The 17,601-nt window shown below is 42.9% G+C and overlaps 1 protein-coding gene across 2 annotated transcripts in view; it reads left to right on the forward strand.

Annotated features, from left to right (window-relative positions):
* The window catches only part of cd302 (CD302 molecule), a 32,573-nt gene that overhangs the window by 3,676 nt on the left and 11,296 nt on the right, over nt 1-17,601 (forward strand). For both annotated transcript variants that reach the window (XM_067987401.1, XM_067987400.1), the window contains exons 2-4: nt 1,176-1,295; nt 2,678-2,797; nt 11,847-12,029. In XM_067987401.1, coding sequence (XP_067843502.1) covers nt 1,176-1,295; nt 2,678-2,797; nt 11,847-12,029 — 423 coding nt within the window. The remainder of the gene's footprint in view (nt 1-1,175; nt 1,296-2,677; nt 2,798-11,846; nt 12,030-17,601) is intronic.

The following is a 17,601-nucleotide window of genomic DNA, read 5'->3' on the forward strand; positions in this document are numbered from 1 at the left end:
GGAGGATGTTTCCCCTGGCTGGGGGGTCCAGAAGGAGGGGGTCACGGTCTCAGGATACGGGGTAGGACATTTAGGACTGAGATGAGGAGAAATTTCTTCGCGCAGAGGGTGGTGAACTTGTGGAATTCTCTACCACAAAAGGCTGTGGAGGTCAAGTCACTGAATATATTTAAGAGGATCTAGATAGATTTCTAGACACAAAAGTCATCAAGGGGTATGGGGAGAGAGCAGGAATATGGTATTGAGATAGAGGATCAGCCATGATCATATTGAATGGCGGAGCAGGCTCGAAGGGCCAAATGGCCTACTCCTGCTCCTATTTTCTATGTTTCAGACAACATAAGCAAAAACAGATTAACTGGTCATTCAGTCACTTGCTGTTTGTGGAACCTTGCTGTGCACAAATTGGCTGCCACATTTGCAGTCAGTGCATTTCAAAAGTAATTCATTGATTGTAAACTACTTGGGGACATCTTTACAATGTGATAAGGTGCTACGTAAATGCAATCTTTTTCTTTCTTCTAACTGAAAGCCAGCTAATGTGGAATGCAAAAAAAGTTTAAATTAAAACTGCACTGCTATGCTAAGACTAATATATTATGTATTTGAGCAATCCATTCCATTTTTAGGGGATAAGCATGTGAAGCAGAGGAAAATAGATGAATATGAAGAAAGAGCAGGGCAATGGGACTAGTTTTGGATCGCCCTAGCAAAGACCCAGCACAGGCCTGATGAGCCAAATGGCTTCCTTCTTTGCTGTTAACGTCTATGGTTCAGAAACCATATCCAACAAGCACCTGTAATTGCATAAGTACAGCTTTATTTTCTGCTCTGTCAGTGAACCAGTAGTATTTAAGGCAGGTCAAAGGAATTTTGTCAGCTACTGGTCTTGCTGATTGCTGGTTTCTGCATTGTATCCTTGGAATGCAGTCACTGAAATTGCAGCGTCCCCTCCATTAACATGGACGCCTGATGGCAAACAAGGAGAAAATGGGGAATGGAGGATATAAATTAATTAAAATAAGTGTTTCATACAATCTTACAAAATTTACTGATGCTGACTTTTACAGTACTAATTTATTATTAAGTATAGTGGGTTACCTGAAATGTTATCTGTTGAAAATCTCTGAATTTGAAAGCTGGATATAACAAAGTCTTCTCTCCTCCTCTTAAAGGATGTGCTTTTGATTCTGATGTCACATGGATTCCATTTGAAAGCAAATGGTACACTTTCATTCCAAATGCAGGAAATGGCTACAAAATGAGCAAAGCACAAGAAATCTGCAAAGACAGTGGTATTGTATTCCTTTTAAAATATTTCTTAATATTTGTTGAATGTATATTTTGTACAAAATACTATGTGACGTGTGTCACATAGTATGAAATATTTCAGATTTGGTTACTGATTGAACAACAACTTGTATTTTTATAGTGCCTTTAACATAGAACAACATTCCAAGGCACTTCACAGAGGTGAAATCAGACAAAAATGCCAAAACAAAGAAGGAGATATTAGTAAGGGTGACAAAAAGCTTAAGGAGAGTCTTAACGGAGGATAGGGAGATGTAGAGGAGGAAGGGTTTAGGGAGGGAATTGGACTGTTTGGGGCCTATAAAGCTGAAGGCACGACCGCCAATGCTGGGTCGAAGAGAGGGGAGATGCACAAAAGCCCAGAGTCAGAGGAACGGAGAGTTTGGGAGGAGTTTGAGGGGCTAGAGGATGTTACAGAAGTAGGGGGGGTGAGGTTATGAAGGGATATAACATGAGGATGATCATTAAATTTGGAAGCTTTGGATACTGGGGGCCAATGTAGGTCAGTAAGGACAGGGATGATATGTAAGTGAGACCTGGTGTGAAATAGGATACGGGCAGCAGATGTTTGGATGAGCTTAACTTTACGGAGTGTGGAGGGTGGCATGCCAACCAGGAGAGCATTGAAATAGTCAAAGCTGGAAGTGACAAAGGCATGGATGAGAGTTTTAGCATCAGGTGGGCTGAAATAGGAGCAGAGATGGGCAATGTTACGGAGGTGGAAGTAGGCAGTGTTTGTCATGGAGAGGATGTGAGGTTAGAAGCTCAATTTGGGGTCGAATAAGATGCTAAGATTGTGTACAATTTGGTTCACCTTGTGACAGTGGCTGGGGAGGGGGATGGAATTGCTTAGGAAAGTAACCTTACTGTTAAACGTTCGAGTTGTACCAGAAAGCTAACAATTGAACAGGTTTTACCTCGTATATAGCTTGCATAATGGTGTAGTTTATAAATGCTTGTGGTGTTATTAAAGATAGCTGATGACTTGAAGAATTAAAAACACATTGTAAAATGAATATCTTCTCAACAGGAACACCACTTTAGTTATTATGGTAAAAGAAAATACCTGTTTTGAATTGATAAATAATGTTTAAAATACAGAATATGATGGAAAAGCAACCTATTTCCAGAGATGTTTTTTCATATTTAACTTTTTAGTCTTGAAAGGCAATTCAATTACATGTATGATTCAAGTTAACTGAGAAATTTATTATGATATTAAGGAATGCAAACATGTTCATTAATTAATCCCATTTTCAGTATATGGGTTTGAAGGTATCTTTTGAAGTAATTAAATTTACCTAACATTCAATCTTTAATTGTGAATACTACGTATTTCATTTGTGACTAATTACTTTTCCCTTAGCCCCAGGTGCTGATATTGTCAGAATACTTAACGAAAAGGAAAACAAGTTCATTGTTGATCAGTTTAAAAAGATGGTGCAGCCTGGAACAATTTGGTTGGGCATGGTCTTTGATACAGACAGTAAGTATCAGCTGCTTTGTTTTTGTAACATATAAAAAAGTAAAGTTACAACAATTGTATTTTGCAATGGTTTCGTTTCAGTTTTGATTAATTATATCTCACATTTAGAATTACTGAATAGTAAAGCATAATCCTAGATTCATTCACCCGACTTAATGGAGTATACCACTAGTCAGTTGGTTTCTTTGGGTGCTTTTCTATATTGAGCAGTTATTGGTTTATTTTCATGTATCATTTTTGTGTAGGAAGCATGTCATGTTAATCATAAACACTTCAATAAGATTTGTTTACATTGTCAAAGGAAGCATGTGATTGTTTCAGTATAAATTTAATAACTGAGGCTTTTTTCACATAATTGCAAAATGTCATGACAAAACTGAATTTTCAGTGTAACATGTTTTTGGCATGTTCTGTTAACTTATTGTTCTGACAAGAAATTTGTAGTTATGCCAACAATTTGCAATGTTAATTAAATCCCAAGTGTTTATCTCTGCTGATTATCCAAGAATTCCTCAGTTTGATGTGGAGTGACAGAGCAACAAAAAAAATTGACTGCGTGCCTTAGGAGCTGGACATTTTGATTAAAAATTCAGCAAAGAATGTAAAGTCCAACATTAACTATGTCAAATACACAATATAAGAGCTTTGATTCCATCGATGCTTACAGCACAGAAGGAGGCCATTTGACCCCTGGGGCTCAATTTTCCCGGGAAATTGCGGGTGCATTGGGGGCGGGGGGGCCTCCGAAAATTGGGGAAATCCCGATTCAGGTTCAGAACCCGGCTCCAACCCACAGACTTCCGGGTTCCCCACTGACACGTCTGGATGCGCGCGCGCCTCCTGAATGGGAAGTCCCACCGGCAATTAAAGCTGGCGGGATGATACTTGACACAGTTGTTGAGATAATTTAAGTAGTTGAACTACTTAATTTTCTCCACATTGAGGCAGGGGTGCGATTTTGAAGCATCCTCAGCGTGTTTCCCGTGCTGTGGGAAACACCCTCCATGTTGCAACAGACGTGTTTCAGCCAGCAGCCATTGGAGGTGCAAATGCTTCTTTGACAGATGGGGAGAAAAGTTCACTTATTGCAGCAGGGCACTCAGTTCTTTCAGACAAAGTTTTGACTGCGAGATCTTTGTGATTTCACTGAAAATTCTTACTTTCCACTCAAAATTCTTCTGTTCACACATATTTAACTACTTTGTGGACCCCTTCGAACTCACACCATCAGGATGGGGGGGCGGGGGGGGGGGGCGCCATGGCTGCATTCACCACTACATCCGAGGACAAGCAACATCACCAGCCTCGCCAGGCACGGCGTCCACCTCCACCACTTGGAGCTCCACAACACAGTGCTGCGCCACAGGCACCTGCACAAGAGCACAGAGGGGTGCCGCTTGAGGAGGCCTCATCAACATCTGCCACCCACATGGAGGAGGAGGAGGAACCCATGGGCAGAGCAGCGGCTCACCTGGCTGCTCGTGAGGCCACGGAGTCACTGATATGTGAACGGTTCTCCTAACGTCAGAAAGTATGAACAGTTCAGTCCTCACACCACCTGGAAAGAGCAGCGCCCACACCAGGCCACCCACCCTTCTTTGCATAAAACAGTCCTGCAACTACACATATACCCACTGTAAAGTGACCCAATGAGTGGCATCAATTATCGCCGTTCATGGTGAACCTCATGAAAGGGCCCTATCACAAAAGCCAGTCAAGAATGGGCAAGACATGGCAGCAGTGGTGACAATCATAAAATTTAATGTCACTTTAACAGAAACTAAATATAAATGAAAAACATGACAGTCTGTCAAAACACCCTTTTGCATACCCTTTGTGCTCTCAAAACCTTCGCCTTTCTCTTACGACTACTTCTACGTGGTGCATCCCCTGTGGCTGCAGCAGATGTAATGGCAGGTTGCTCATGTTCATGCCCTGACTGCTTAGATCCTTTGAGCCTATGCCCTCTGGGTTTTGGAGCCTGTAAGGGCCCCTCCAAAGACTGCTCCACCTGCACCTGTGCAGGTGCAGACTCGGCCACCTGGAGAGGAGGCAGCATTGCGGGTACTGGTTGAGAGGGGGGCAACAGGAGAGACGTGGGAGCGCTTTGAGTGGAGTCCCCACTTCTGTGTCCACTTTCGCCATCATCGCTCCCCTGTGCCAGGGCCACATCACTCCTACCACTCTGCTGGACAACAATTTGGAGGACATGTGTGATGCCTTGTGAGGCCAATGCTAGTGTATCTGTCAGCCTGTTTAAGGTGGCAGCACATTGTTCAGCCTGAGTCTGAACGGCCGTTGTCAGGGCCTGAATGGACTCATTTGTGAGCCGTGCTTGAAGCTCAACAGAGGCTGGCCGCCTCTCCATTGCAGACGTTCCCGCACTTACCTGTGACACTATCTCAGAGATGCCCTCACGTCCCTGTGCCACCATTCCACTCATGCAGGAATTGGACTCCTCCATCCTCTGCGCGATTGTGGAGAGTGCGCGTGGCACCTGTTCCAGTACCTCGCTAATATGCTGCTGTTCTTCGATCATTCTCCTTTTAAAGGATGGCACCCAGGGTTCAGCATCTGAGTCCAGCTGAGCAGAGCTGGGAGAGGAGTGCTCCCACTGACACATACTCTCCGCAGCTGCCCCTGCCACCAGTGTCTGCTCGTGCTCACGTGTGTGGTAACTCACCAGGTGCCAACCCAACTAACTGAGGACTAGGACCCACCGAGGTGTGGGTATCTGCGCTGGTGGATGGCTTGCTAAGATGTGACGGCGCACCCTCAGAGGCTGGCAGGTACTCTGAGGAATTGCCCTCTGTCACAGCAGTCGCTGAAGGCCCTGTAAGAGAGAAGGCAATATTAAGCATCATCACTGATGTGTCATGTTGCGATGAGCATATTGAGGTGCTGAAGATGGCATCAATTCATATTGTGTGTGATGAATGTTAAAGTTGTGTCACCAGACGTTTTTCGGGTGCCAGTCTCGGCGTCCCCGACGGACAGGCACTCGAGGGTTCTGCTGAGCTCCAGTGTCTCCTGCTCTGCGTCTGTGAGGACAACGATTTGTTGCAGCCCCCCTCCGGTCCTCGCCCTCTCCCGTGCATTCTGAGCTCTCTTCTCCTATATGGGGAGAAAGTACAGACATGTGAGTGAGTGATGGTGAAGTGGCCAACTGATGAATGCATTGGTTTGGGTGCGGCTGACTGTGAAAGAGATGCATCAGAGGGTGAGTATGAGACAGAGCCATGACGTTGTATGAGGATTGGGTTGAATGGTAGTGGTGGGGTGACTAAGGGGAGGTGAGGAAGTGCAGGTAAGTTGAGGATGAGCCTTAAGTGGATGTGAGGAGTGATGTGATAGAGTAGTGTTGGCAGTGCAGAAAGAGTTGTGGGGTGGGGGCGGTGACGTGGAAGACGGAATGTAGGAGAATCAATAAGTGTACTCACTTTGGCTGACCCAGTTAGATCATTGAAGCCCTTCCTGCACTGGACCCAGGTGCGCGAGATGTTGTTGCTGCTGGTGACCTCCTCTGCCATCTCGAGCCAAGCCTTCTTGGTGGCAGAGGCAGGCCACTTCCTCCAGTCGGCCGGGTAAAACAGATCCCTCCTCCTCCTCACCCCATCCTGTAGCACCTGGAGTGAGGCATCCTTGCATCTTGGAGCAGCCTTGCCCCTGTGCTGCTCCATTGTGGTGTGTGGGTTTTTGCTCCAGGCAAAGCCATTGAAGGAATGCCCCTTTAAATAGAGGTCCTCCAGCTGACAGACTGTGATGCGGGTGCATAGTCTGCCCACTCCGCAGCTTTCGGATGGCAAACCCGGAAGCCACGTTAAGTGGCACCAATTGAATCGCGATCGCATGGGGAATGGACATTTTTTATTGGGCGGGTTACTCACGTACCCATTCAACCCCCCCCTGCTGCCATCCCGCTTCCATTCTAATATCGGGGCCATGGTGTCTATGCTGGCTTTTTCAAATCCAAAACAAATTCCACTGTCCTACTGTTATGGTCTTTAGCAAGTTTTGAGATTGTGTTCAGAGTACAAATCATCTACTTATACTGAAAATAAAAGTGGACCCAGCACTGACCCGTGGTGCATACCACTTCCAACCCTTCACCAATCCGAGCAACACAAATTTACCCAAACTCTGTTTCCTGTCTGTCAACCAACTTTATACTCCTGTCACTACATTTCCTCTTATACCATAGGCTTGAATTTTTCTAACAAGCCCCTGTGAAACACCGTATTGAACATCTTCTAAAAATCCATATACATCTACTGCAGTCCCTTTAACTATCCAATCAGTTATTTCTTCATAAAGCTCTCTTAAAGGCAGGTTGCATTTGACAAATTTAACAATTCCGTGGTGGCTATAGGGTTGTCAACTCTGGTTGGACGTATTCCTGGAGGTTTCATCACACGACCTCCTGCCTCCAACCATCCTGCTTCCACGCTCCCGCCATTGGTCGCCCAACACGACCATTCTCACTGTGCCCCGCCTTCCCACACCAATCAGAAATGAACAGACTCTTTGTTACCCGATTGAATGATGCTCGACTGTCAAACAGTCTTTTCATCCCATCTCCAATATTTTTATAACTAATAAATGTTCAAAGAAAATGAAAAAAATCTCACAATTTTTTTTAATGTCCTTTTGATTTTTCTCCTGGGTTGCTCCTAGTAGTGTTCTGGAGATTAATCTTCAATTCCTGGAGACTCCAGGTAAATCCTGGAGGGTTGACAACCCTATGTGGCTGTCCTTGATTAAGTGATGAATTTCTAAATGCTCACTAATTTTATCTGAAATTATGGATTCCAAGAATTTGCCTACAACTGACGTTAGACTAACTGGCCTATAAATACCTAATTTATCCTTTTTTTCTGTCCTTGAACAATGGTGTTACATTGGCTACTCTCTAGTCCTGTTGGTCAATTTTTACATATTTGAGGATTGAAAAATTGTGGCCAGTGCCTCTGCTATCTCCTCTCTGACTTCAAGCCTTCATGGCCTGGTGCTTTATTCACCCTGTGTTCTGCTAACTTTTTCAGAACTAATTCCTTTTCTACAGTTATCACTGAACCGTTGTTCCATCCTCTAATACACTTACATTCTCACTTCTACCATAATTTGTAAAAAAAAAATGCAAAATATTTATTTATTATCTCTGCCATATCTTCATCCTCCACAATTAGACTTCCTTCTCCCTGAGCGGTCCTTCCTCTCTCTAACTATATATTTACTTTTTATAGGCTTATTAAAGCTCTTTTTATTATCTGCTAGCCTTTTTCATATTCTCTTTTAGCCCTTCTCATCTCCCTGTACACCTCAAAATGACAGTTTCCATATTTCTCATGATTAATCCTAATTTATCATGTGCCTTCGTTTTAAGCTTCAGTTTAGTTTTATCTATTTTCAAGGCAACCACCATCTCCCTGGGATGACTTTTTCAGCTTATGCATTTTGACACTGCAACAGCAGTAATATTATAATAATGAAGATACTCAAACATCGGAAATAGCTTTATTATTATAATAGTAACACTAAATTAAACACTTGAAACACAATTTTACATAAAAAAACATAAGAACATTGTAATTGTTATCTCCATCATCCTTTCCTCGTCCCTAATTTTTCTGTCCTTTTTTCATTTTAACTTCATTTTCATTCTTTTCCCGAATAATGTACCCTATTCAACCTCTTCTGATCTTTCTTTTTTTAAGTTTCAAGCTTTCACTTCTCTTTATCCTGTCTCCCTGCTTTTATTGCCTATTTTAGAGAAAGGAATATGTTTTTGTTTAAAAAGACTTTCCAAACAACAAAAACTCAGATTCCGAAGATTGATATGATGAAAGATGCAGTCAGGTCCATGTTTGATGCTCATATACATGTTCAACCCCAAAAGGAATTGAATGGTAAAACTTAATGTTCCTAGGTTCTCTATCTTTTCCCTGCTTGTACCTGGCTCCCCTCTGAAAATTATTTCATTATTTTTCTCGCTGAGCAACACTGGTTGTGAAATCTATTTTAAAATACAATAAACCTGCATTTATTGCTGGACAAAGCAAGCTGCCTACTTATTTTCTGCCCTATGTACCTGAGGAAAATAATCTGGGCCAAGTCGATGAATGAAGAACAAAGTACAGACTAATTTTCAGCCATTAATCTGTGATGTTGTTTAGTAGTAAAAGTCAAATCTGGAAGAGAAATTGATTTTTTTTCCACGTGGACTTTAACTGCAATTTTTAAAATTTGTTCTCAGAACATGGGCAACATTGGCACGGTCACATTTATTGCCCGCTCCTGGTTGTCCTGAGAAAGTGGTGTTAGGTAGTAAATTCCAGGATATTGACCCAGTGACAATGAAGGAATGGCAGTCCATGTCCAAGACATGGTATATGACTTGGATGGGAACGTGGAAGTGATGGTGTTTCCCTGCTATTGCTGCTCTTGCCTTTCTTGATGGCAGAGGTTGCAGAAGAGGAAGATGCAGCAGTACATTCTGTAGATCGTACTTACTGGAATCACAGTGTGCCAGTGTTGCAGGGGATGGATATTGAGTCCAGTGGCAGGAGCAAGTAAACTGCTCTGGTCTGGATGGAGTCGAACTTCTTGAATATCGTTGTAGCTGCATCCTTCCAGGTGAGTGGTAAATATTCCACAATAATCCTAATTTGAGCCTTGTAGATGAGGGAATAGCTTTGAAAAGTAGGGAGGTTAGCCACTTGTTGCAGAATACCCTGCCTCTGCCCTATTGTAGCCATGGCTGGCTGCTTAAGCCACTGGTCAATGGTCATGGTAGGGAACTTGGCAATAGTGGTGCCATTTGAAGGTTAATGGGAGATGACTGGCCTTTCTCTTGTTTCAGATAGTCATTTCCTGCCACTTGTCAGCCCAAGGCTGGATGTTATCCAGGTCCTGCTGTAGGCTGCATTGGGCTATTTCATTATCGAAAGAGTTGTGAATGGAGCTGAACACTGTGATGGAGTCAGCAAACAGTCCCTCTCCTGACCTTATGATGGAGGGAAGGTGATTGATGAACCAGTTGAAGATAGTTGGGCCGAGGACATAGAATCATAGAATCATAGAAGTTACAACATGGAAACAGGCCCTTCGGCCCAACATGTCCATGTCGCCCAAATAATTAGTTACACAAGGCACTGCTGGAACATCTCATTGTGGAACTCCTGCAGTGATGTCCTGGGGCTGTGATGACTGGCTTTGGACAACCATCATCCTTTCTGTCAGGTCTGATTCCAATTACTGAAGAGTTTTCCCTTTGATCGCCATTGACCTGCGTTTTGCTAGGGCTTCTTCGTGCAATAAAGAACCTTGGGCTATTTTCACTATATTAAATACTATGTAAGTTAAAGTTATTGATATAAATCAGAAAAAATAAATCTATAGAATATTATTATTGGAGTCTGTACATTATTCTCAGTCATTGCTTCACTCTAACAATATTTATCTTTTAAGGAGGACCCTTCCACAGTTTAGGAAACAAGAATAAATAGCACTCCTTAACTGACATATAAAGCGGGCTCACTGTTCCTTGTCAAACATGATTGCTAGTATGTAAACCTCACTATTATCTCATTTCTCTCAATATGTATAATGAGAAAGTAACAAGTTGTGTTGAAATATTATCCCATTATCCACTGCCACTCCAGGATTTTTAAAGTTTGCTATTCCTCTGGTCTACATTGATGTTTCCACAATATACATACCAAAGTCAAATTTGCCACTGTTTAACAATGTACTATAAACAACATAAGGTTAGATGCTTAATCTACTGATGTCATCATATAACGAGGTTATTTGGTTGGTAAACAAATCTGTTCATGATGTCAACAGTGACTTAGTAGGCATAAAACAAAAAAAATGATCATCTGCTAAATTAAATTATTAAAATTATTTAACTGGCTATCTCCTCACAGCAATGATCTAGTGCTAAAATCTACATTTAATCAGTAGCCTTCTAGATAAAATTGATTCACAACCAATGGCTCCTGAATTTGAGTACTAGAGTTCACTATTGTGCACAAAATTGTGTTGCTAACAGTGAGTTTTGTCAACTTTCAAATAGGGAACTAAATGGAGTACTACATTAAAGGAAGAGAGCAGAAAAAACTAATTGGTTATCTCACCCAACTTAAATCAAGACTGCTTCATGCTCACACAATAGTACTTTGCAGTGGCTGTGGAGAAGTTCATGACTAAGAGTCATCTGCCCACAGAGCTGGAGAAGATGGGTTGTGAGACAAGAAAAATGGGGAGGAAGAAGTAAATTATCTGAAATCAGTAATTGATACTAAATTATAACACTTTATAACCTTTTCCATACAAATCAGGTCCAAACTGGTCAACCAGTTGCCACTGCAAAAAAATGAAACAGTGCCCTTTCATCTCTGGGACTTGGTTTTGAATCTAGCCAAATTAATGGGGGAGGGTGAAAATTTCTGTCAACAAGTTGCAAGAGCTCTATGTTAAATTAGTTTGGGTGGTCTTTAACTATTTTTTAGTGATGGCAAATCCATGGCACAAACTGCCTATCACTCAGCACTAACTGGCACTGAATTTGCATTTTCACTCACAACAAGCCAAAAAAAAATTACTGGCATGAGTAATGGAAAATTTACATTGATTTTAGTACAGGATTGTCTTCTGAGGTAAGGTAGACTGAAATAACCCCAATCTCACTGGTGTGAATCGTTTCCATTTCTCATGCCAACAACCTTTTTTGGTCTCTGAGTGAAAGTACAACTTAATGCCAGTTAGTGCTGAATTATATATTGTTGGGCCAGAGTAGGAGCTTTTCTGCAGCAGTTGGACTTGACCAGTACCTCATCTCGGAGAGCTTGATACTGATCTTGTGCAGTACCTTATCTCAGAGAGCTTGGTGTTGATTTTTGGGTGCTTAAAGTGGAAAAGTGTTGTATTATTCTGATGAGCATAAAAATTAATTGAAGTATAACTAGTTCTATTCAAATATCCCATGAATTTATGCCATGAATTTCTTCCTTCCGTATACCGTGAACTGACTTTTGTTGTTGTTCAGGTAATACCTTAAGATGGTTTGATCAGTCTGCAGTAAATTACTCAAACTGGGCTCGTGGGGAGCCACCTGGAGAGACACCTGATGCTGACACATGTACTGTCATGGACACAAAGTCAGGACAGTGGAAAACAGTTAATTGTGATGAAGACTTTGGAAGATCAGTCACCTGTGAAACGACAACAAGTGAGTAGGATTTGAACTAATCTTTGCATAGTCCTCCATTAGTTCCATATTTTTGTTTTCCATCACCAAGTAGATTAAGAAAAATTCCTTTGTTATATTTATCATCTCAGTATATATTGGTGATCCTGAGTGGTGCAATGTTAATTTCTGTTCCATTCTGTTGACATCTGGTTCCATTCAATATATATTGAGAATCTTTATAAAGGTTTGCTTTGGATTGTTGCCTCGTTTGTACTGATCCTAAAGAGGGTGATAAATGACAGCATACATGCAACTTGAAATCAGAAGCAAAATACTGCGGATGCTGGAAATCTGAAATAAAAACAGAAAATGCTGGAAAAGCTCAGCAAATGAGGCAGCATCTGTGGAGAAAGAAACAGAGGTAACATTTCAGGTCGAAGACCTTTCGTCAGAAAGTTCTTTGAACTCATATAATGAGATTGGACACAATAGAGATTACTTTGTCCTTCCACATTTGTGACCTGGATTGATCCAGAAAGATAGAATGAAAATCTCTCTCCCTTTAGTTTATAAGGCTCAAAAATGAGTTTGGCCAGTTTCAACAAAGTTTTCTGTTTTTATTTACTTACAACTTTAGTTGTTTGTCTGAATTAAATTCTGACACTGGTACATATTGGCTATTTTCATTGTGACTTTGTTTTGGAAGCTGTTTCTAGTTATAGTACGTAAGAACATATGAAATAGGAGCAGGAGTAGGCCATACGGCCCCTCAAGCCTGCTCTGCCATTCAGTCAGATCATGGCTGATCTTCAACCTCAACTCCACTTTCCCACCCAATCCCTTGATTCCCCTACAGTCCAAAAATCTATCCATCTTAGCCTTGAATGTATTCAATAACTCAGCATCCACAGCCCTCTGGGGTAGGGAATTCCAACGATTCAAAACCCTCTGCGTGAAGAAATTCCTCCTCATCTCAGTCTTGAATGGCAGACCCCTTATCCTACGACTGTGCCCCCTAGTTCTAGACTTTCTAGCCAGGGGAAGCAATCTCTCAGCATCTACCCTGACAAGCCCTCTCATAATATTATTTGTTTCAATGAGATCACCTCTCATTCTTCTAAACTCCAGAGTATAGGCCCATTCTACTCAACCTCTCTTCATAGGACAACCCGCTCATCCCAGGAATTAATCTAGTGAACCTTCGTTGCATTGCCTCTAACGCAAGTATACTCTTCCTTAGATAAGGAGACCAAAACTGTACGTAATACTCCAGGTGAGGTCTCACTAAAGCCCTATACAACTGTAGTAAGACCTCCCTATTCTTGTACTCCAACCCCCTTGCAATAAAGGCCAACATGCCATTTGCTTTCCTAATTGCTTGCTATAACCTGCATACTAACTTTTTGTGTTTCCTGTATGAGGACACCCAAGTCTTTCTGAACACCAACATTTAATAGTTTCTTACCATTCAATAAATATTCTGCTTTTCTATTCTTCCTACCGAAGTGAATAACCTCACATTTCCCCACATTATACTCCATCTGCCACCTTTTTGACCACTCGCTTAATCTGTCTATATCGCTTTGCAGATTCTTTGTGTCCTCCTCACAGCTTACTTTACCAGTCTACATATAACCTATATATTTTACTTTTATTTGAAATAAAATTTGATATTTTACTACTTCATGGGAAACTTTGAACTCACATAATGAGATTGGACACAATAGAGACTACTTTGTCCTTCCACATTTATGACCTGGATTTGATCCAGAAAGATGGAATGAAAATCTCTCCCCGTTTTGTTTATAAGGCTCCAAAATTAGTTTGGCCAGTTTCAACAAAGTTTCCAATGATCACATGGTCCATTAAACAAATTGACATGAATTTGTCCATCTCACTCTAGGGTATATTTTCCTTTGTTGGATCATTTTAGGGGAAAAGTCAACATGTGTAAACAGTAATACACTTCTGATAAGAAATGTTAATGACTTTTTGGCCCTGTTTACCATGATATGATTTTCTGAAGATTAACAAAAAGTGAGAGGAAACAGCAGATTTTTACTTGTTAACGGTCAACCGTGCAGAATTATGCAGGACAGGAGAAAATCGAAAAGTGGATATTTAACTCCAGGTCAGATCTGGAATTAATGAATTCAACAAAGGCTGAAATCTCAAACTATCACCACAGCAGTGTCAGAATATAGAAAGCATGGCTATAGCAGCCATTTCAGTACAGCTGCAGGAGGAGGTGGAGGAGAAAGAGAGAGAGGCCCAAGAATGCAGAGGGCAAAATACGTGCCTGATGTAGCAGGCACTACTGGAGGCAGTGGGTCTGCAGTAACAGAGTCAGCTGCATAAACATGACAAAGGAGCAGTGAATGAGTAGGTTTAGCCTTAACAGGGAGGCTGTAATCTGGCCAAAGTAGATCTGGTGGGATGGCTATAATCTGCACTATCAGTAATAGCAGCAGTGAAGCTTATCAATGCCCTCAACTTTTGTACCACAAGATTATTTGAATTGCCCACAGGGGACGTTTCAGGACTCTGCCACTTTGCCAGGCACTGTTCTACTAAGAAGGTAACTGAAGCCCTGTATTGCAATGCACATAGTCACATAAGCCTTTTTTTTATTCGTTCATGGGATGTGGGCGTCGCTGGCAAAGCCAGCATTTATTGCCCATCCCTAAATGCCCTTGAGATGGTGGTGGTGAGCCGCCTTCTTGAACCGCTGCAGTCCGTGTGGTGAAGGTTCTCCTACAGTGCTGTTAGGTAGGGAGTTCCAGGATTTTGACCCAGCGACGATGAAGGAACGGCGATATATTTCCAAGTCGGGATGGTGAGTGACTTGGAGGGGGACGTGCAGGTGGTGTTGTTCCCATGTGCCTGCTGCCCTTGTCCTTCTAGGTGGTAGAGGTCGCGGGTTTGGGAGGTGCTGTCAAAGAAGCCTTGGTGAGTTGCTGCAGTGCATCCTGTGGATGGTACACACTGCAGCCACAGTGTGCCGGTGGTGAAGGGTGTGAATGTTTAGGGTGGTGGATGGGGTGCCATTACAGCAGGCTGCTTTGTCTTGGATGGTGTCGAGCTTCTTAAGTGTTGTTGGAGCTGCACTCATCCAGGCAAGTGGAGAGTATTCCATCACACTCCTGACTTGTGCCTTGTAGATGGTGGAAAGGCTTTGGGAAGTCAGGGGGTGAGCCACTCGCCGCAGAATACCCAGCCTCTGACCTGCTTTTGTAACCATAGTATTTATGTGGCTGGTCCAGTTAAGTTTCTGGTCAATGGTGACCCCCAGAATGTTGATGGTGGGGGATTCGGCAATGGTAATGCCTTTGAATGTCAAGGGGGAGGTGGTTAGATTCTCTCTTGTTGGAGTTGGTCATTGCCTGGCACTTGTCTGGCGTGAATGTTACTTGCCACTTATCAGCCCAAGCCTGGATGTTGTCCAGGTTTTGCTGCATGTGGGCATGGACTGCTTCATTATCTGAGGGGCTGTGAATGGAACTGAACACTGTGCAATCATCAGCGAACATCCCCATTTCTGACCTTATGATGGAGGGAAGGTCATTGATGAAGCAACTGAAGATGGTTGGGCCTAGGACACTGCCCTGAGGAATTCCTGCAGCAATGTCCTGGGGCTGAGATGATTGGCCTCCAACAACCACTACCATCTTCCTTTGTACTAGGTATGACTCCAGCCACTGGAGAGATTTCCTCGATTCCCATTGACTTCAATTTTACTAGGGCTCCTTGGTGCCACACTCGGTCAAATGCTGCCTTGATGTCAAGGGCAGTCACTCTCACCTCACCTCTGGAATTCAGCTCTTTTGTCCATGTTTGGACCAAGACTGTAATGAGGTCTGGAGCCAAGTGTTCTTGGTGGAACCCAAACTGATCATCGGTGAGCAGGTTATTGGTGAGTAAGTGCCGCTTGATAGCACTGTTGACGACACCTTCCATCACTTTGCTGATGATTGAGAGTAGACTGATGGGGCGGTATTTGAACGGATTGGATTTATCCTACTTTTTGTGAACAGGACATGCCTGGGCAATTTTCCACATTGTCGGATAGATGCCAGTGTTGTAGCTGTACTGGAACAGCTTGGCTAGAGGCGCAGCTAGTTCTGGAGCACAAGTCTTCAGCATTACAGCAGGGCTGTTGTCGGGGCGCATAGCCTTTTCTGTATCCAGTGCACTCAGCTGTTTATTGATAGCACGTGGAGTGAATCGAATTGGTTGAAGACTGGCTTCTGTGATGGTGGGGATAATGGGAGGAGCCTCAGCATTGACCAGCAGCAAAGATAATTAAAGCTTTTCCAAATTGATGCCTTCCCCAAAGCTCAAGGCATCAGTGACTGTATGTTGGTAGCCACTTGTATATTTATCATCAATCCTATAACATACCTCAATATGAAAGGCTATAATTACATAAGTATACAAATCATAAGAAATCCACAGAAGTAAAGGCCACATATATTTCATGGAGGGGGGGCGTCAGGGCAGAACTTGATGCTTTTTATTCTGAGGTAATCAACCCCTCATTTGTGGTGCAAAAGAATGTTTCAGTTGCTTGGACCTGTAAAGGGCGGGGGGGAGGGGGTTGTTGGTGAGGCTTTCAGTTTTCCCCGGAAAAGGTGTGCAAAGTGGTAGGAGCATGCTGCATGGTGTACCATATTGCTATGGTCAGAGGCATCATCAGGGGGTTGGATGATGACCAGCTGCAACCCATGGCGGGGGCGGGGGGGAGAGGAGGAGGAGGATTGACAACAACAACAACTGTAGTTAAGGAGACAAATGTGTGAGATTTCATAGCCCAGTTCTTCCAGTTAGCTCTGCAAATGGGCACTGCTACCATATATTAACAAGGATAGACTTATATTTGCTTTACCATTAGATTTGTTGCAGAGAACTGCATATGTTCTGTAGGGTTTACTTTTGGACAATTGATGCTGTATTTCCTGCATAAAAAGAATGACAGGCTGCAAGGGTTTTTGTTTCCTTCTTGTGTGCTTTGAACTTCTGGGTGTTGGTTGCTGTTGTATGCTACTACTATGTGCTCCCCCAGTTGAAGGAGTATTTTTTTTCATTCGTTCATGAGATGTGGGCGTCGCTGGCGAGGCCAGCATTTATTGCCCATCCCTAATTGCCCTTGAGAAGGTGGTGGTGAGCCGCCTTCTTGAACTGCTGCAGTCCGTGTGGTGAAGGGTCTCCCACAGTGCTGTTAGGAAGGGAGTTCCAGGATTTTGACCCAGCGACGATGAAGGAACGGCGATATATTTCCAAGTCGGGATGGTGTGTGACTTGGAGGGGAACGTGCAGGTAGTGTTGTTCCCATGTGCCTGCTGCTCTTGTCCTTCTAGGTGGTAGAGGTCGCGGGTTTGGGAGGTGCTGTTGAAGAAGCCTTGGTGAGTTGCTGCAGTGCATCCTGTGGATGGTATCATGAGTGTTATCTAACTAACTGGCTTGCTGCAGAGGCTACAGATTACCACTGACTGTACCAGTACCCTGGTGTACCTGGTTTCTATTTGCTCTGTAAAAAGTGATGATGGCACATTTTAAGTCGGCATTTGGGGTACTGTACTATCATTCATGTTGTGTAATTGTGCACAATTGA

The sequence above is a fragment of the Heptranchias perlo genome, chromosome 7 (genome assembly GCF_035084215.1).
Source record: "Heptranchias perlo isolate sHepPer1 chromosome 7, sHepPer1.hap1, whole genome shotgun sequence".
Taxonomy (NCBI): Eukaryota; Metazoa; Chordata; class Chondrichthyes; order Hexanchiformes; family Hexanchidae; genus Heptranchias; species Heptranchias perlo.